General features: G+C 32.2%; 3 protein-coding genes across 3 annotated transcripts; all 3 read right to left on the bottom strand.

Annotated features, from left to right (window-relative positions):
- Positions 1-641: 641 nt before the first annotated feature.
- On the bottom strand, positions 642-2122 carry LOC111451984 (NAC domain-containing protein 100-like). Its single transcript, XM_023092487.1, has 3 exons — positions 1832-2122; positions 1479-1756; positions 642-1400 (listed from the first exon to the last, which is right to left on the bottom strand). Exons 1-3 carry the CDS (start codon positions 2019-2021, stop codon positions 927-929), a joined length of 942 nt encoding a protein of 313 aa, XP_022948255.1. The 5' UTR covers positions 2022-2122; the 3' UTR covers positions 642-926.
- A 1131-nt stretch (positions 2123-3253) lies between these two features.
- LOC111452859 (uncharacterized endoplasmic reticulum membrane protein YGL010W-like) lies at positions 3254-6002 on the bottom strand. Its single transcript, XM_023093775.1, has 4 exons — positions 5235-6002; positions 3905-3967; positions 3745-3816; positions 3254-3640 (listed from the first exon to the last, which is right to left on the bottom strand). The coding sequence occupies exons 1-4, from the start codon at positions 5580-5582 to the stop codon at positions 3524-3526; spliced, it is 600 nt and encodes a 199-aa protein (XP_022949543.1). The 5' UTR covers positions 5583-6002; the 3' UTR covers positions 3254-3523.
- Positions 6003-8049: 2047 nt separating this feature from the next.
- Positions 8050-9599, bottom strand: LOC111452849 (thioredoxin-like 1-2, chloroplastic). The gene is made up of 4 exons (XM_023093753.1): positions 9164-9599; positions 8883-9065; positions 8597-8761; positions 8050-8508 (listed from the first exon to the last, which is right to left on the bottom strand). Exons 1-4 carry the CDS (start codon positions 9389-9391, stop codon positions 8275-8277), a joined length of 810 nt encoding a protein of 269 aa, XP_022949521.1. The 5' UTR covers positions 9392-9599; the 3' UTR covers positions 8050-8274.
- Positions 9600-13036: the final 3437 nt, after the last annotated feature.

Raw genomic sequence — 13036 nt, 5'->3', positions numbered from 1 at the left:
TCGTTAAATTAAGACCCATTTGATAATATTTTTGTTTCTTATTTTTCAACTTCTTAATTCTATTTTTTTAATAACTAGAAACGAGAATACGTTATACACGTTCCTCATTTAAAATAAAAACAAACATATTTGACCGTCCTCCATCCAATTTGATCACAATCACATATGTGAGCCAAGTTACACAAATATTTTATCGACTAAATTAATAAAAATACTCGTATATTTAGTCTTAAAAAATAATATCTTTTAAGCTTTTAAAATTTTCAATAATACAAAAACCCTTAAACTTACAAATATATATATATATATAATTTATATTTTATTTTAAAAATATTCTTTTTAAAAAATATATATTTAAAAAATATCTTTAAATTTTCAAAAATTTCATTAATATTCATTAATTTTTGTTAAACTTATTAAAATAACTTCAAAAATAATTTTACCCTATTAAAATAAAAAAAATAATAATAACATATAAAGTGTCAATAGATAAATTGCATGACAATAAAATAAAATAAAATAAAAAAATCAATTGGTTTTTACATCCTAAATTCACATTAATTAAGCTCTTAAAAACAACCATCAACTCCAAATTAACATGTCTCATATATAACATAAACATCAAAAAGATTAGAACAAAATTTAATCAAAACTTAAACTTAATCATAATCATAATCATTCCTAATGCACTAATTACTTGATTATCATATAAAGATCTGAATATGAAAGCGAATATCCACATACTTATGTTTGCTTGTAAAAAAAAGAAAGAAGACGATGGAGATAGAGACCATCCATTATCTTTATAATAACATCATCAATGGCTGCGGAAGCCATTAAAGTACTGATCCAAGATCACTTTCAAACCACCAAACCCAACTCCATTTACACATAATAATAATGATGGCATCGGTTTGGAATTTTCTTCAGTAATTCCACACCATGTTGGGATTCAATGCCACAGTTGAAGCCGATGGATTCTCTTGATTTTCAAATGGAAATCGACCCATTTCCAGATTCGAAACAACAGAGCAGATTTCATTGTTCATATCAGAAATTAACCCTTTTTCTCCCTCTGGTTTGAATGTTCTACCCATGTTTGGGAACTGTGGATTGTATGATGAATTGGGATTTGTGTTTCTTGGGAAAATGGAAGAGAAACTGAAAGGAAAATCAGTGATTTTGGGTAAGGTTCTTTGAGAAGAATCCATGGAGTTGGAGAAGCAGGGCACGTAAGGCGATTCAGAAACTGGTTTGATCTTGAATGAAGATGAAGAACACGAAGAATCCTTCAATGGCGACAGAGCTGAAGAACAAGAACCGTATTTAACTAACCCAGAAATATGAACTTTTTTCCCTCCACAGCTCTTCTGAAACACCCTTGAAATAACCCATTCGTTCTGCAGAACAAAAAGAAAAACAGAGTGCTCTGTAATTTCAAACGATTCTGAGGGGTAAACAGAGCAAAAAGTTCGTACCTTTGCAGAGTTTGAGAGATTAATGGAAGAGGGTTTGCCTTCTAATCTGAATTCATGCATAACCCAATTGGATTTTTCACCTTTTGGAGCTCTTCCACAGTAAAAAACAAGAGTTTTCTTCATACCCACAAGGGTTTTTCCTCTGTAAATCTCTTTATCTTTGCCTGTGGCTTTCCAATACCCTGATTCAGTGGCTCTGTTCGTTCTCAAACCAGTGGGATATTTTCTATCCCTTAAACAGAAAAAATACCATTCCTTTTCCCCCATTTTCGCTTTCCCTTCAACAAAAAACAAACAAAATCAGTGATTTTAAAGCGAGATATAAAAAGGGTATGAAAAAGTTTCGATCTTACAGGGCAAATCCCAGGGCTCTGACTTGTTGAGATCAACCTCTCCAATGGGTTTGCAAGAGAAATTTGAATCCACCACTTTGTTGCAGAGATAATGAGAAATAAGCTCTTCATCAGTTGGGTGGAACCGAAATCCAGGCGGCAAAACAATCTGGGATTCTTCATTAACAGGACATGTCCTGTTTTCTTCCATGTTTTTGTTTTACAGAAACTCAGAGATCCTTGCAGAAGAAAGCAAAAACAGAGAGATTACAGAGAGGAGAGAGAAAGAGGAGAGAGAGAGAGAAGTGAAAGTGAAAGAAAGGAGAAAGAAGAAAAGTGGAGAAGTTGAGCTGATAGAGCGAAAGGGGAGGAGAATGAGAAACATGAAGTGAAGTGAAGCTCCATAAAATAATATGCTCTGCTTAACTGACTTTCCTATTTCACTCAACGTGGCACGCCATGCCATGCCATGCCATGCCATGCCCAACTATTATATTATAAATTTGGTCTTTTAACCTACTTTCGACCATAGTTACGCTAGAAACAAAAGTTTCCATATGAGTTCCCGTTCTTCGGCATGGTTGCAGGATCGATACGGGTCGTTTAATTTAGTCTAGTACAATGATATCGTTAGTATGAAAATAATGTGCGTACAAGCTTAAAATCGGAACCCTAAAAACCCTAGTTTGGTCATTTGAAGCACATGGCGTGAAAAAACTTAGTTGCGGTCAATATTTTTTACATTCTTGCGTGGAATGTTAAAATTCCATTATTTCGGCCTAAATTTCGAAGAAATATAGCCTATAAAAGTGTATGTACGAAACTTTAATTGGGTTATATGATGCAGACACATAAAAAAATCGAGTCACGGTCGATAATATCGACATTGTTGTGGGGAATATTAATATTCAAGCATTTCAACTAAAATCTTTTTTTTTGTTAAATACAACACAAGGATCCCATTTTACCCTTATTTTTAAGGAGAAGTATCAGTGTCGTCGGTTCTTATTGTTCTTCACTGTTTTATTTCATCGTGTTCTTCTTCTTTAATTGAATCTTTTTTAATGATGATTTTCACTTGATTATGTCCAAATTATATGATCAAACATCCAAAGTGTTGTAATTATAATTGAAGTTTATGAGCGATAGACTTCACTCACAATGGTAACCAATGAGCTAAGCATCGACATTACGATATTTTTATTAGATTAAACTAATATAACAATGGAATTAAGTTATTACAATGGAATTAAGAATATATTCCCAAGGACATTTTGGTAATTACACTTCATGTTAATTATATAATATAGTATTATATTACTTAAATTAACATTAAGCATAAGAAGAAAATTCAAGTATTGACTAAGTAAAGGGGAATAATACTTTAGGATAAAACCACCTGCTTTTTAAGAATAAAATGATTATAAATGAGATGTTAAATAATAATGTAAAATAATTAACTTTATTAGCAAAAATGCACAAAAATAAAATATTCTCATACTTATACGCCACCGTTTCATTCCATATGAACACAAGAATGTAAAACCAATTCCCAGATTTGGATTGTAAGAAGAGGGCCATTCTAATTTTATTCAAACTCTGTTCACTGAAATTTTCAAACACATTCGAAGCTACGACCAACGTGTCGAATACTCGTTCATATACGTATGTGTATACATTATTCTCTGCATATGGTTAGAACAGAGATTCAAGCTAAGAGCTTTTTTTTGCTTTCTTGTCTTGCCAAGCTTTCCTCTCCGCTTCTATCTTTGCCTTAACGCTTGCACGAAAACCTTTATACGGTTCGTATTCGAATAAAGCTTGAAGAACCTGTAAATAGATAACGAAGTAATAACATTTTTTAATATTTCGTTGTTATACAGGTCGAACAGGATCTGTTCAACAGTACCATAATGGGTTTGTTCAAAGCTTACCTCTAACAAAACGAAGAACGGAGCCATTAGAAAAGCTTGAGTAAGGTTGTCGATCAGAGCGGGTGCTCGTTTCTACCGAGTGAAACCAAAAAGCAACGTCCATGAGGGATTAAGTTTGAAAAACAAGTTGAAGGTTTGAGATGTTTAACTAAGTAGTTACCTCGAATACTCCATGGCCAATAAACTGACTTGTCCAGCAGAACAACTGTGCAGCCAACACTACCTGATATATTAGATGACAAAATAACCAGCTTTAGCTATAAATTCTGCAATAATTTGAACATGTCACATAGATCCAAGTGGTACTCGAAAGTTTACAGATGTGAAATGAGCGGATCACAGTACGTCGAGTCCTCGAAGAAACTCGAAAAGGGTTGTGCCTATCAAGTTATGACGATATCAAAAAAAGAAAGGGATACAATGTCAATCATGTTATGTACTGGTGCAGACTTTTGGAAAAAGGTGGCCATAGGTTATCTAAAAGGAATCTCATCTCCAAGCTGGTCCGACACTCAAAAGCTGCAACCTATCTCGTCCCAAATATCAGTCACAGGCCAAGCCTACCGATAGCATATATTGTCCTCTTTGGATTTTCCATTTTGGGCTTCCTCTCAAGGTTTTTAAAACGCGTCTTATATAGAAAGGTTTCCACACCCTTATAAGAAATGTTTCGTTCCCCTCTCCAACCGACGTGGGATCAAACACAAAAACTTTGAGATAATTCTCACAAAAGTACATCAGATAGAGGCTCAAAATCCCTTCAAAATTGATGTCTATCTAAGTTTAGCTTAGTTCAGCATCAAGAGGACGAGGACGATAAAAGGACACGTTGGGTCGAAGGAAGAACAACATCAATCAGTGTTCTAAGAAGATCTTTGTAATATAAACCAATCAAGAAAAGACTTGCTGCCAAATTAAAGTGTCATTTGAACCTAACCCAACTATTTCTTAGGCATGCGGCAGGACTTACTTTACTTGCAGCCAGAAACCAACATTTTTTTATTTTTACAAACAACATAGCTAGAAAAGTGTGTTGATAATAAGCACAGACGTTACACGAATTTGATAAACAAATGGAAAGGTGATGTCTATTCAGTTCTAGCTACAACATTTAAAGATCAGTAACAATTGTGAGTGGGGCAACTGATCAGTAAAAATAAGTCTAAACAACAGCTGAGATATCTATTTACAGACTTTGATCAGAAAAAAGAACAAGAAATAAGGCCTTATAAGAGCTACCATATGTGTTCTTAGTTCTTTAAGAACAGACGGTTTGCCAACATAATTCAACAAATAAATAGGAGCAATAAATTCCACAACAACCATAAAGTGGGAAGAATTAAATAAAGCTCTAGGGAACAGAGTTACATAAATGGTTCAAATATTCAAACTCAAGCAGAAACCAGACAACCTAAATAGGGCTATTTAAAGATCTGTGAAAGAATTAAAACAAACAAACGGGAATCAAAAGAAGAAAGAATGGCGTTCACCTTCCATGTAAGAGTGTAGCCAAGCTTAAAAGCGAACACACTAGCTCCAACCCAGCAGAGAAGACACATTAAAGCCGCCAAAGATCCAGCTCTCTTATCCAAAAGTACGTAGAAAGCGCCATAAATGAAAGCAAAGAGAAACCCAAAATTCAAAACGAGGCCAGTGTTGAACCCACAAGGGCATTTGGGGAGAGAATAGAAAGAGGGGGTGTAGTAGAAGAGCATGAGCGCAGTGAAGAAAATCGGCCAAACAAAGAGAATATGGATGAAAATATTAGTTGGGTTGCTATGATAAGCGCCATAGAATGCAAAATGCCTCTCGAGATCGAACAATCCGCGCCTTCCCATCGGAACTTTTCCAATTCAAACGAGAAATACAGAAAGAAATGGGTGTGAGAAAGAAGTGGGAGATTGAATGGGACTAAAAAGAGGGATAAAGCTAAGGGATTACGAAAACCAGAGCAGGAGGGCACATCGAAATATGTGTAATCGATGTGTGGAATGGCAGGGTTTTGGCATCCGATTTGCAGGTTTTGGACTTTTGAATTGGAACAATGGAAATTTGAATGCTTAGTACCAAAGGTTGTGAAGAACAGGAAGCTCCCATGACCACAGAAAAGAGGCCCAAACAAAGGCAGGACAATTGAGCGTACCAAATTAGAGAGTTGCAACAGCTCCAAAGAATTAGAAAGGCCAGCGCCAAGACCCATGATGCAACAAGAAATCTAAAATTGGGGCATGATCATCACTGCCCATCTCAAATTGAGAAGGGATCAAACTAGTAGAAGCAATCAGGTAGCCCAAAAATCCAAAACTAGCGGCTGCAATTTTAGGGCCACTAAGAGGAAGCTCGAATACTCCAAATTAATTAAACATTTAGAAGATCAACGCTTGCGGAAGACTATTGAAAAAAAAAAAATCTCCAAAAAAAAATTAGTCTATATTTGTCTCAAACAGCCTCTAATCTATAAAAGTTTTGAGGAGATGATTTTCAAATTTGATTAAATCATATGTAAATATCGTAATATATTGAATCAATTTAAAATTTTGATTTCTCATTATATTTTATCATCTATTCAATCATCACTAAAATAGTGTATTGTGATTCGTGACTGCCTGCTTGGTGGAGATGACTTATCCATTATGGGTAAACAAGAAACTCGACTCTACTAATTCGAAGACGTTGTCCAAGAGAAGGAGATGAAAGCAATAATGCACTCCACTTGGAGAGTACGATCACAGGACCGATACTCAAAGAAATTGTCGGTAGCCTAATAAAAAACGTGTAAAAAGAAAATGAAGAATCGTCCTCAATCAAGTACGAGTTGTAGATCCGTGCTGAAATCTCTAGTGGCCTCCTCTTGAATGTCCTCTCTTGCTTTTGGACACATTTCAAAATTTAAATATAATAATTGACGTAAATATTTGTAAATGATAAAATATGTATGAAAAATACTTTATAATGTTTTTTTTTAAAAAAGTTAATAGACAAAATATTAATAATATAAAAATTTGATAAAATAGTGATTAATAATGGTAAATAAATAGTTAATAATATATTATTTATGTAATTAACTTTACATTTGATAAATTAACAATATTGAAGATGACCGACATAAAGGAAACGGGTATGCTTAAATGTGGGGTCATGATGAGTTGGAATGTCGTTAATCCACGTCAGTTCCACGACTTAGGGGTATAGCTGGGACCCACAAGTCTCCATATATTATATTTTTTTATTATAATAATAAAGCTGGAGGGACCAGTGGAGCACGTGTGTTGTTATTGTTTTATGTGGAACAACCTGGACGGCGTCGATTCCGGTTGTGTGAGATTACTTTATTTTTAATTTTTAAATATGTAAATATATGAAACTACGTTTTTAACCTTTTCTTACGACTATTTTGAAAAAAAAAAAAAAAATTAAGCATTTAGTTGATTTAAAAATTTCTTTAAAATTAAAATTAAAATATTTCTTAATTAACTAAATTATGTTCTAAACTCTAATATTCTATTTTTATTGAAAACAAAAATGTGAACCCCCATAACTCATACCAATACAATTCAAAAAATTAGAGTATATTTTGCTAGCTGATCAGAAATGTTCCTAGAAATTCCTTCTTCCATTGGACCATTTGTATCTATATGGTATTAAGATCCCGATGCATAGATCTCTCGGTTCGAGAAATCAAAATAAGAGGATCGAACTATTTCTTCCGACCCTTTTTCAAATTTGATCTTTTTCAAATTTGATATCGAATTTGATAAATGTTGATTGATCATATATTTCATTATAGTTCTATGATTCAGAGTATCATTTCCTATTTGATTCCTTTGAATTCCATATTCGAAGTTGCGATATATTCACTCACATAGGTGAGTATGAAGTAGTCTTCACTCATTTTGGTCTCACATAGGTGAGTATGAAGTAGTCTTCACTCATTTTGGTATGTGGAAATAGTCTTCACTCTTAGAAGCAAGAAAACGACTCATGTTGATATGTGGGGATAATTTTCACTCTTAGAAGCGGGATGTAAGTAACACAACTATGTCGAAACAAAATACTATAGACATTAGATGCCAAATCCACATTCCGAATTCTAGACAGTTATCGCTCTTTTCCCCCATTAAGATCGGTGAGTAAAAACGTTGAACCGTCAACGATGCTTTACAACTTCCCATTCTCCATGGGAATCTGATTCTTTACTTCACATTTGATGGAACCAAACTCATACCCGTTTCATCAGAGAATCTATGAGCTCCCTAATAACCGATCCATATAGTTTCAAAAGCATATGAGAAGACAAGAATCGAATAGCAACCAAAAGCATGATCTGTGTATTAGAAAACTGAAACAGATAGCCAATTCCAGTTCTTACAACAGATTGGCAATGCAAAGAAAGCAAGGCACACACTAAGAAAAACCAGAGGGCCTTGCTCATGGGGCAAACCCCAAATCCTCACTATGTACAACACAATCTCAAAAACAAAAGAATTCATCAACTAATAATCTTTCAATTTGCTTAGTGTTATCATAGCTTTACACCTTAAGAATCAGGTGATTCTCTTCCCTTTTATTGCCTGATGTGTCCCAAGAACTATAAGAATATAGATCCTTCAATGTTCCTTCCTTGTGATATGGTAATGGTGAACTTAATGATAATTCACCCGCCATTGCTAACCGTTCGAGCTCGGATTCGTCTAATCCTTTAGCTGGAAGGATGCTACATCGGTCGGTTCCGTGTTTCGCCAATGCATCCTTGAATTTCTTAATCTGCAATGTCAAAATGGAGTATGGGAAGAATTAGATTCTAGCTATGGAGATTCTTTTGTTTGTGTTCAATCTGGGTCATTGTTCTTACAGTTGAGATTGTACAGCTAAAGCTACAAACGCGACCTTCTCCACCTCTATAGAACCTGAAGAAGGGAAGAACACGAATATGGAGAGCTTGGCACATGGTTTTGAGCTCCTCAAAGTTAACTTTGAGAAAAATTGCATCAGGGTGTAACTCAGCTAGTTGACAGATCTGATATAGAAATGGATTCAATCAGCAAAATCCCAGAATCCAAGTTCAAAATTGATTCCTAATGCATAACCCTAAACTTTAAACTAGAACAAGAACTTAAGCAGCAAACAAGATAATATACCTTAGGATGAAGGGTTTTGCAACCTCCACAGCCAGGGGAATAAAAGTCAATAATGGCTAATCTATCACCAGCATCAAGCAATGCCTCCACAAGGGCTTGTGCAGAGTGGATCTCCACCATGTTAGGTTTCAAGCTCTTTTCCCACCATCTCTGACTTCGCCCAATACAGATAGAAGCCTGTGCCTGAAACCACAAATCAATTTCAGACCCACTAAAACATTACCAAAGAGACACTAAATCTGAAACTGGGAATTATTACAAAGACGAAATCGGGGGCTTACATTGATGGTTAGGACATTTGGGGATTTAGGGTTCGAGTTTCTAACGCCATTTTGATCCGAAACCACGACAGGTCTCCCCAAGAAATCGACGCGCAAAACAGGGAACCCCTTCTGGGTCGACCCTTTTAAATTAGCAGTACAAACCCCAGAAATCACAGACGATTTGGAAGAACGGAAGTTATCCTTGAGCCCGGAAACAGAGAGACCAGTCTTCAACGAACAAGCCATGGCAGAGAGAAATCAAAAGCAAAAAATGGAAGAACCCCACTAAAAGAATGGCCTGAAAATCAATCTGGGTTGAAGCAGAATCGAGTTGGCAACAAGGAAGAACACGAAACCCACCTGTAATCCTTGAAGTATGAACCAAAATCAAAAGAAGAAACAGCGAAAATGAGGAGAAGGAAAATTAGGAGGAAGAAGGAGACATATAAAGGAGGAAGAAAGGAAGAAAATGGGAGAAGTGGGGCAGTCTGATTCGGATTAAACTTTATCCATTTGATCCAAAGAATTGAGAGAGAAGAGGGTAAGATTCGGGATTTGGATAGTGGGTTTTGTTTAAATTTGGACTTTATCCAGGATAATTAACGATTGATTTAAGTGGATTAGTATTTTGAATCTCTAAATTAAAGGCTGATTAATTGTGGATTAGGTCTGGATTATGAGGATGGAACGGAAATAACGCGATTACTCACTATAATTTTCCCATTTTCGCTTATCTTCCAAATTTTTGGATAAGGATTTTTCTTTTTCTTTCCTTTTCTTTCTTCCTTTTTTTTTTTTTTTTTTTTTTTTTTGTTGCAGTTTTGAGTTTCCACGTATTTGTCATGCGAAATTACTCTGTTACCCCCCTTTCGTCGTTATCGAAACACACGTTAACCTAGATGCTTTGTTTCTGTAGCGTGTAATTACCATTTTACCCCGTCGTAAAGAAAAATAATATATATTCTTTACTCTGAGTATCACATGGCATGGGTTAGTTGGAGTGAGTTTTATTATTATAATTTTTAAATATTAATATTAATTTTAAAATGTAAAGTTCTATCCTTAAAAGAAAATGAAATCATGATGATTACGCAAAAATAATTACAAATGAAATGGTTACGTATTGCATTATTGTTTATCTATTTAAAATATATTTATTCCAAATTATATACCAAACTAGGTGTTTTATATTACAATGATTACGATTTCTCTGTGAGCTCACCAAAAAAAAAAAATAGGATTTAGAAAAATTAACGAAACACTTAAACATACTGTAATATATATTTTCTTGTTTAATAAATCGAAGAATTTAATAACATGAGTACAGTTCAATTTATTAAAATAGCAGCTAAGATTCTCCCAAATGTAGTCTATCTTTACACATGGAAAATAATTACCCTAATAGAGGCGGCCGTAGATCGTATGATGACATTGTGTTCTCTCATCAAAATGGCATCTCTCATCGAGTAAGATTGTGACATTTATTGAAGAAAGATGATTCATTCTCATGGTATGTCCACTTTATCGTAATAGACAGTGTGATGTTAACGATTTTATTGATTCTCACCAGTGGAACAATATATTGACAGTGAAGAACTTATGTCGACAATAGATATAATAATAGAATATCAATCTTCCTATATAAAAAATTCGTCTATATATATATATATTTTATTTGTGTTTGTAATTATATATATATATATATATATATATGTTTTTATTTATGAAAATGATATTTAGATTTTATAATTTAAAATATAAAAGAAAGCTGCATTTATTAGAAGGGAGATAAGATCCAGTGTTTTGGAAGCATTGAATGCCCACTTTTAATCTAAAAAGATATGATGTTTTCTGTCCTTTTTTTTTTTTTTCTTTTCTTTTTCTACTTTCTTCGTCTTTAACTTTTGTTTACTTTAAATATAAAACTTATGACAAAAATTAATAATAGAATTTAGGTTATTTATTTATTTATTTTTATAAAAAAGAAAATAATATACTAATTTAGATAGTTTACTGCTTTTTTTAATTACAATTTTAACACAAATAGCAGTATTCAATAAATTTCCTAAATTATTTTTTAAATAAAGATGAACACGCTTAATTCTCTGGAATATTTATCAAAACAAATAAAATTAACAACATATAGATTAAAGATGAACAAATTAAAAAATATATAACTAAATCAATAAATGAACAATTTAAAAAAAAATAAATAAATAAATGAGGAGAACACAAGAGGAGAGGAGGGATGGAAGCATTTAGTGGGAACACGAGAGTCTGAGGGTGTAAAAGTAAAATCCGTGGTTCGTATTTTGTAGGCTAATAAATAATCCACACATTTTTATTATATGGTCATGTGACATTTTCCAAATATATATATATATATACTAATGTCTTTCATCTCATTTATTTTTATGATATGCTTCACTTTTAATAATCTAATTTACGTCTCATATTCAATATATTAATTAATTAGCATTATGTATGAAATTGCATTTGGAAATCAATTTTTTTTTTAAATTATTATAAATTAGATAAATATATAATTGGATAAGTAATTACATTTTTGTATAAATACAATTACATATGTATATATATTCCTATGATCCATATATTTTTGTATGGCACATGGGCCGTGGTTGGGCCTTCAGACACAAAGGTTTGATGGACAAAAAAAAATCATGACTTGTTTGTTTGTTTTTTATTTTTTAATTTTTTTTTTCACTTTATAATAATATTATTTTAACTTATTTTAAGAGGCACACTTGGTCTTATCTTATTTTCACTTTTTTTTATAAAAAAAAATTATAAATTATTTTTCATTTTATTTTTTTTAAAGGTATATTTATATATTATTTTAATTAATTATATTATCTTAAATATTTCAAGTTTCATTTTTTGAATAATTCTACGCTGGATTATTATAAACTTATTTTTACTATTTTTCACTTTTATGCATTATTTTAATTTTAAAATTTATGTCCACTTCTTTTATATTTTTAATTTGGTATTTATTAAGTTCTTTGAATCTAATAGATTTATCAACTTTGAGATTTTTTAACTTTAATTTTATATCTCATTAAACATCAAATTTTAATTTTGTAACAATTAAATATATTGATTTTTTAATTAAAAAAAATATTGAATACTTGGAAAGCTTATTTAAATTTGTGTGTATTACATACAACATTGATATATTAACGGTCTAGTTGGACACATAATAAAAAATAAGGAATTCATTAGATAAATTTTAAAGTTTTGAGACAAATTTTTTTAAAAAAATTTAGAATAAAATTATGTTATATAAGAATATTTACTAAAACCCACGCATTTAAATGACGTGAAAGTTGTATATTGTTAATAATAAATTACAAGAATATGGAAAGAGTAATAAATAAAAAGAGCTAGATATTTACTTATAATAAAAGATCAAATATCTAAATATCGTTGACACTGTATTAAAAATTGGATTAGGGTAATATTGGAAATTTGCCTAACTAATTTGAAAAAAGTGAAGAGGAGTAACATGGGTAGCTTCACCCGAACTTTTTAAACTTATCTTTTCCTCTACAAATTAAATACTTTAAATATGTTGCTTCTACAAATGAAGCAAAGGTTGATTATTTTACCTCAACCTCCAACCGTTTGTAATATATATGTATATATTTATTTATTAACAAGGGTAGAATTACAAATATAACCTTATGATAACTCTTTAGTCTAGGTTAAAAGAATAAATTATTATATTATAAATTTAGAATAGTTGAAAAATTAAGCAATAAAATAAGGAGATAAATTAGATTTAATTTTGAAAAAAAATACATATTTAGAAAATGAGGGTATTGGGAGGGAAAATAGTGGCATGATTGAAGGTGTGGGCAATTAGGTAAA

Source organism: Cucurbita moschata, unplaced genomic scaffold (genome assembly GCF_002738365.1).
Source record: "Cucurbita moschata cultivar Rifu unplaced genomic scaffold, Cmos_1.0 Cmo_Scf00014, whole genome shotgun sequence".
In the NCBI taxonomy this organism is placed as follows: Eukaryota; Viridiplantae; Streptophyta; class Magnoliopsida; order Cucurbitales; family Cucurbitaceae; genus Cucurbita; species Cucurbita moschata.
Note: the sequence above shows the minus strand (reverse complement) of the source record. Positions and strands in the feature narration are given on the sequence as shown.

Bases quoted from the DNA above. Each gene is read 5' to 3' on its own strand.
- LOC111451984 (XM_023092487.1), bottom strand. From the start codon at position 2,021: ATGGAAGAAAACAGGACATGTCCTGTTAATGAAGAATCCCAGATTGTT. The intron at 1,757-1,831 runs GTAAGATCGAAA...TTTTTGTTGAAG, and splicing joins AGAGCCCTGGGATTTGCCCT to GGAAAGCGAAAATGGGGGAA. The intron at 1,401-1,478 runs GTACGAACTTTT...TTTGTTCTGCAG, and splicing joins ATCTCTCAAACTCTGCAAAG to AACGAATGGGTTATTTCAAG.
- LOC111452859 (XM_023093775.1), bottom strand. From the start codon at position 5,582: ATGGGAAGGCGCGGATTGTTCGATCTCGAGAGGCATTTTGCATTCTAT. The intron at 3,817-3,904 runs GTAACTACTTAG...TTCACTCGGTAG, and splicing joins TTGGCCATGGAGTATTCGAG to AAACGAGCACCCGCTCTGAT. The intron at 3,641-3,744 runs GTAAGCTTTGAA...ATCTATTTACAG, and splicing joins CGTTCTTCGTTTTGTTAGAG to GTTCTTCAAGCTTTATTCGA.
- LOC111452849 (XM_023093753.1), bottom strand. From the start codon at position 9,391: ATGGCTTGTTCGTTGAAGACTGGTCTCTCTGTTTCCGGGCTCAAGGAT. The intron at 9,066-9,163 runs GTAAGCCCCCGA...TTGTGGTTTCAG, and splicing joins CAAATGTCCTAACCATCAAT to GCACAGGCTTCTATCTGTAT. The intron at 8,762-8,882 runs GTATATTATCTT...TTTCTATATCAG, and splicing joins GCAAAACCCTTCATCCTAAG to ATCTGTCAACTAGCTGAGTT.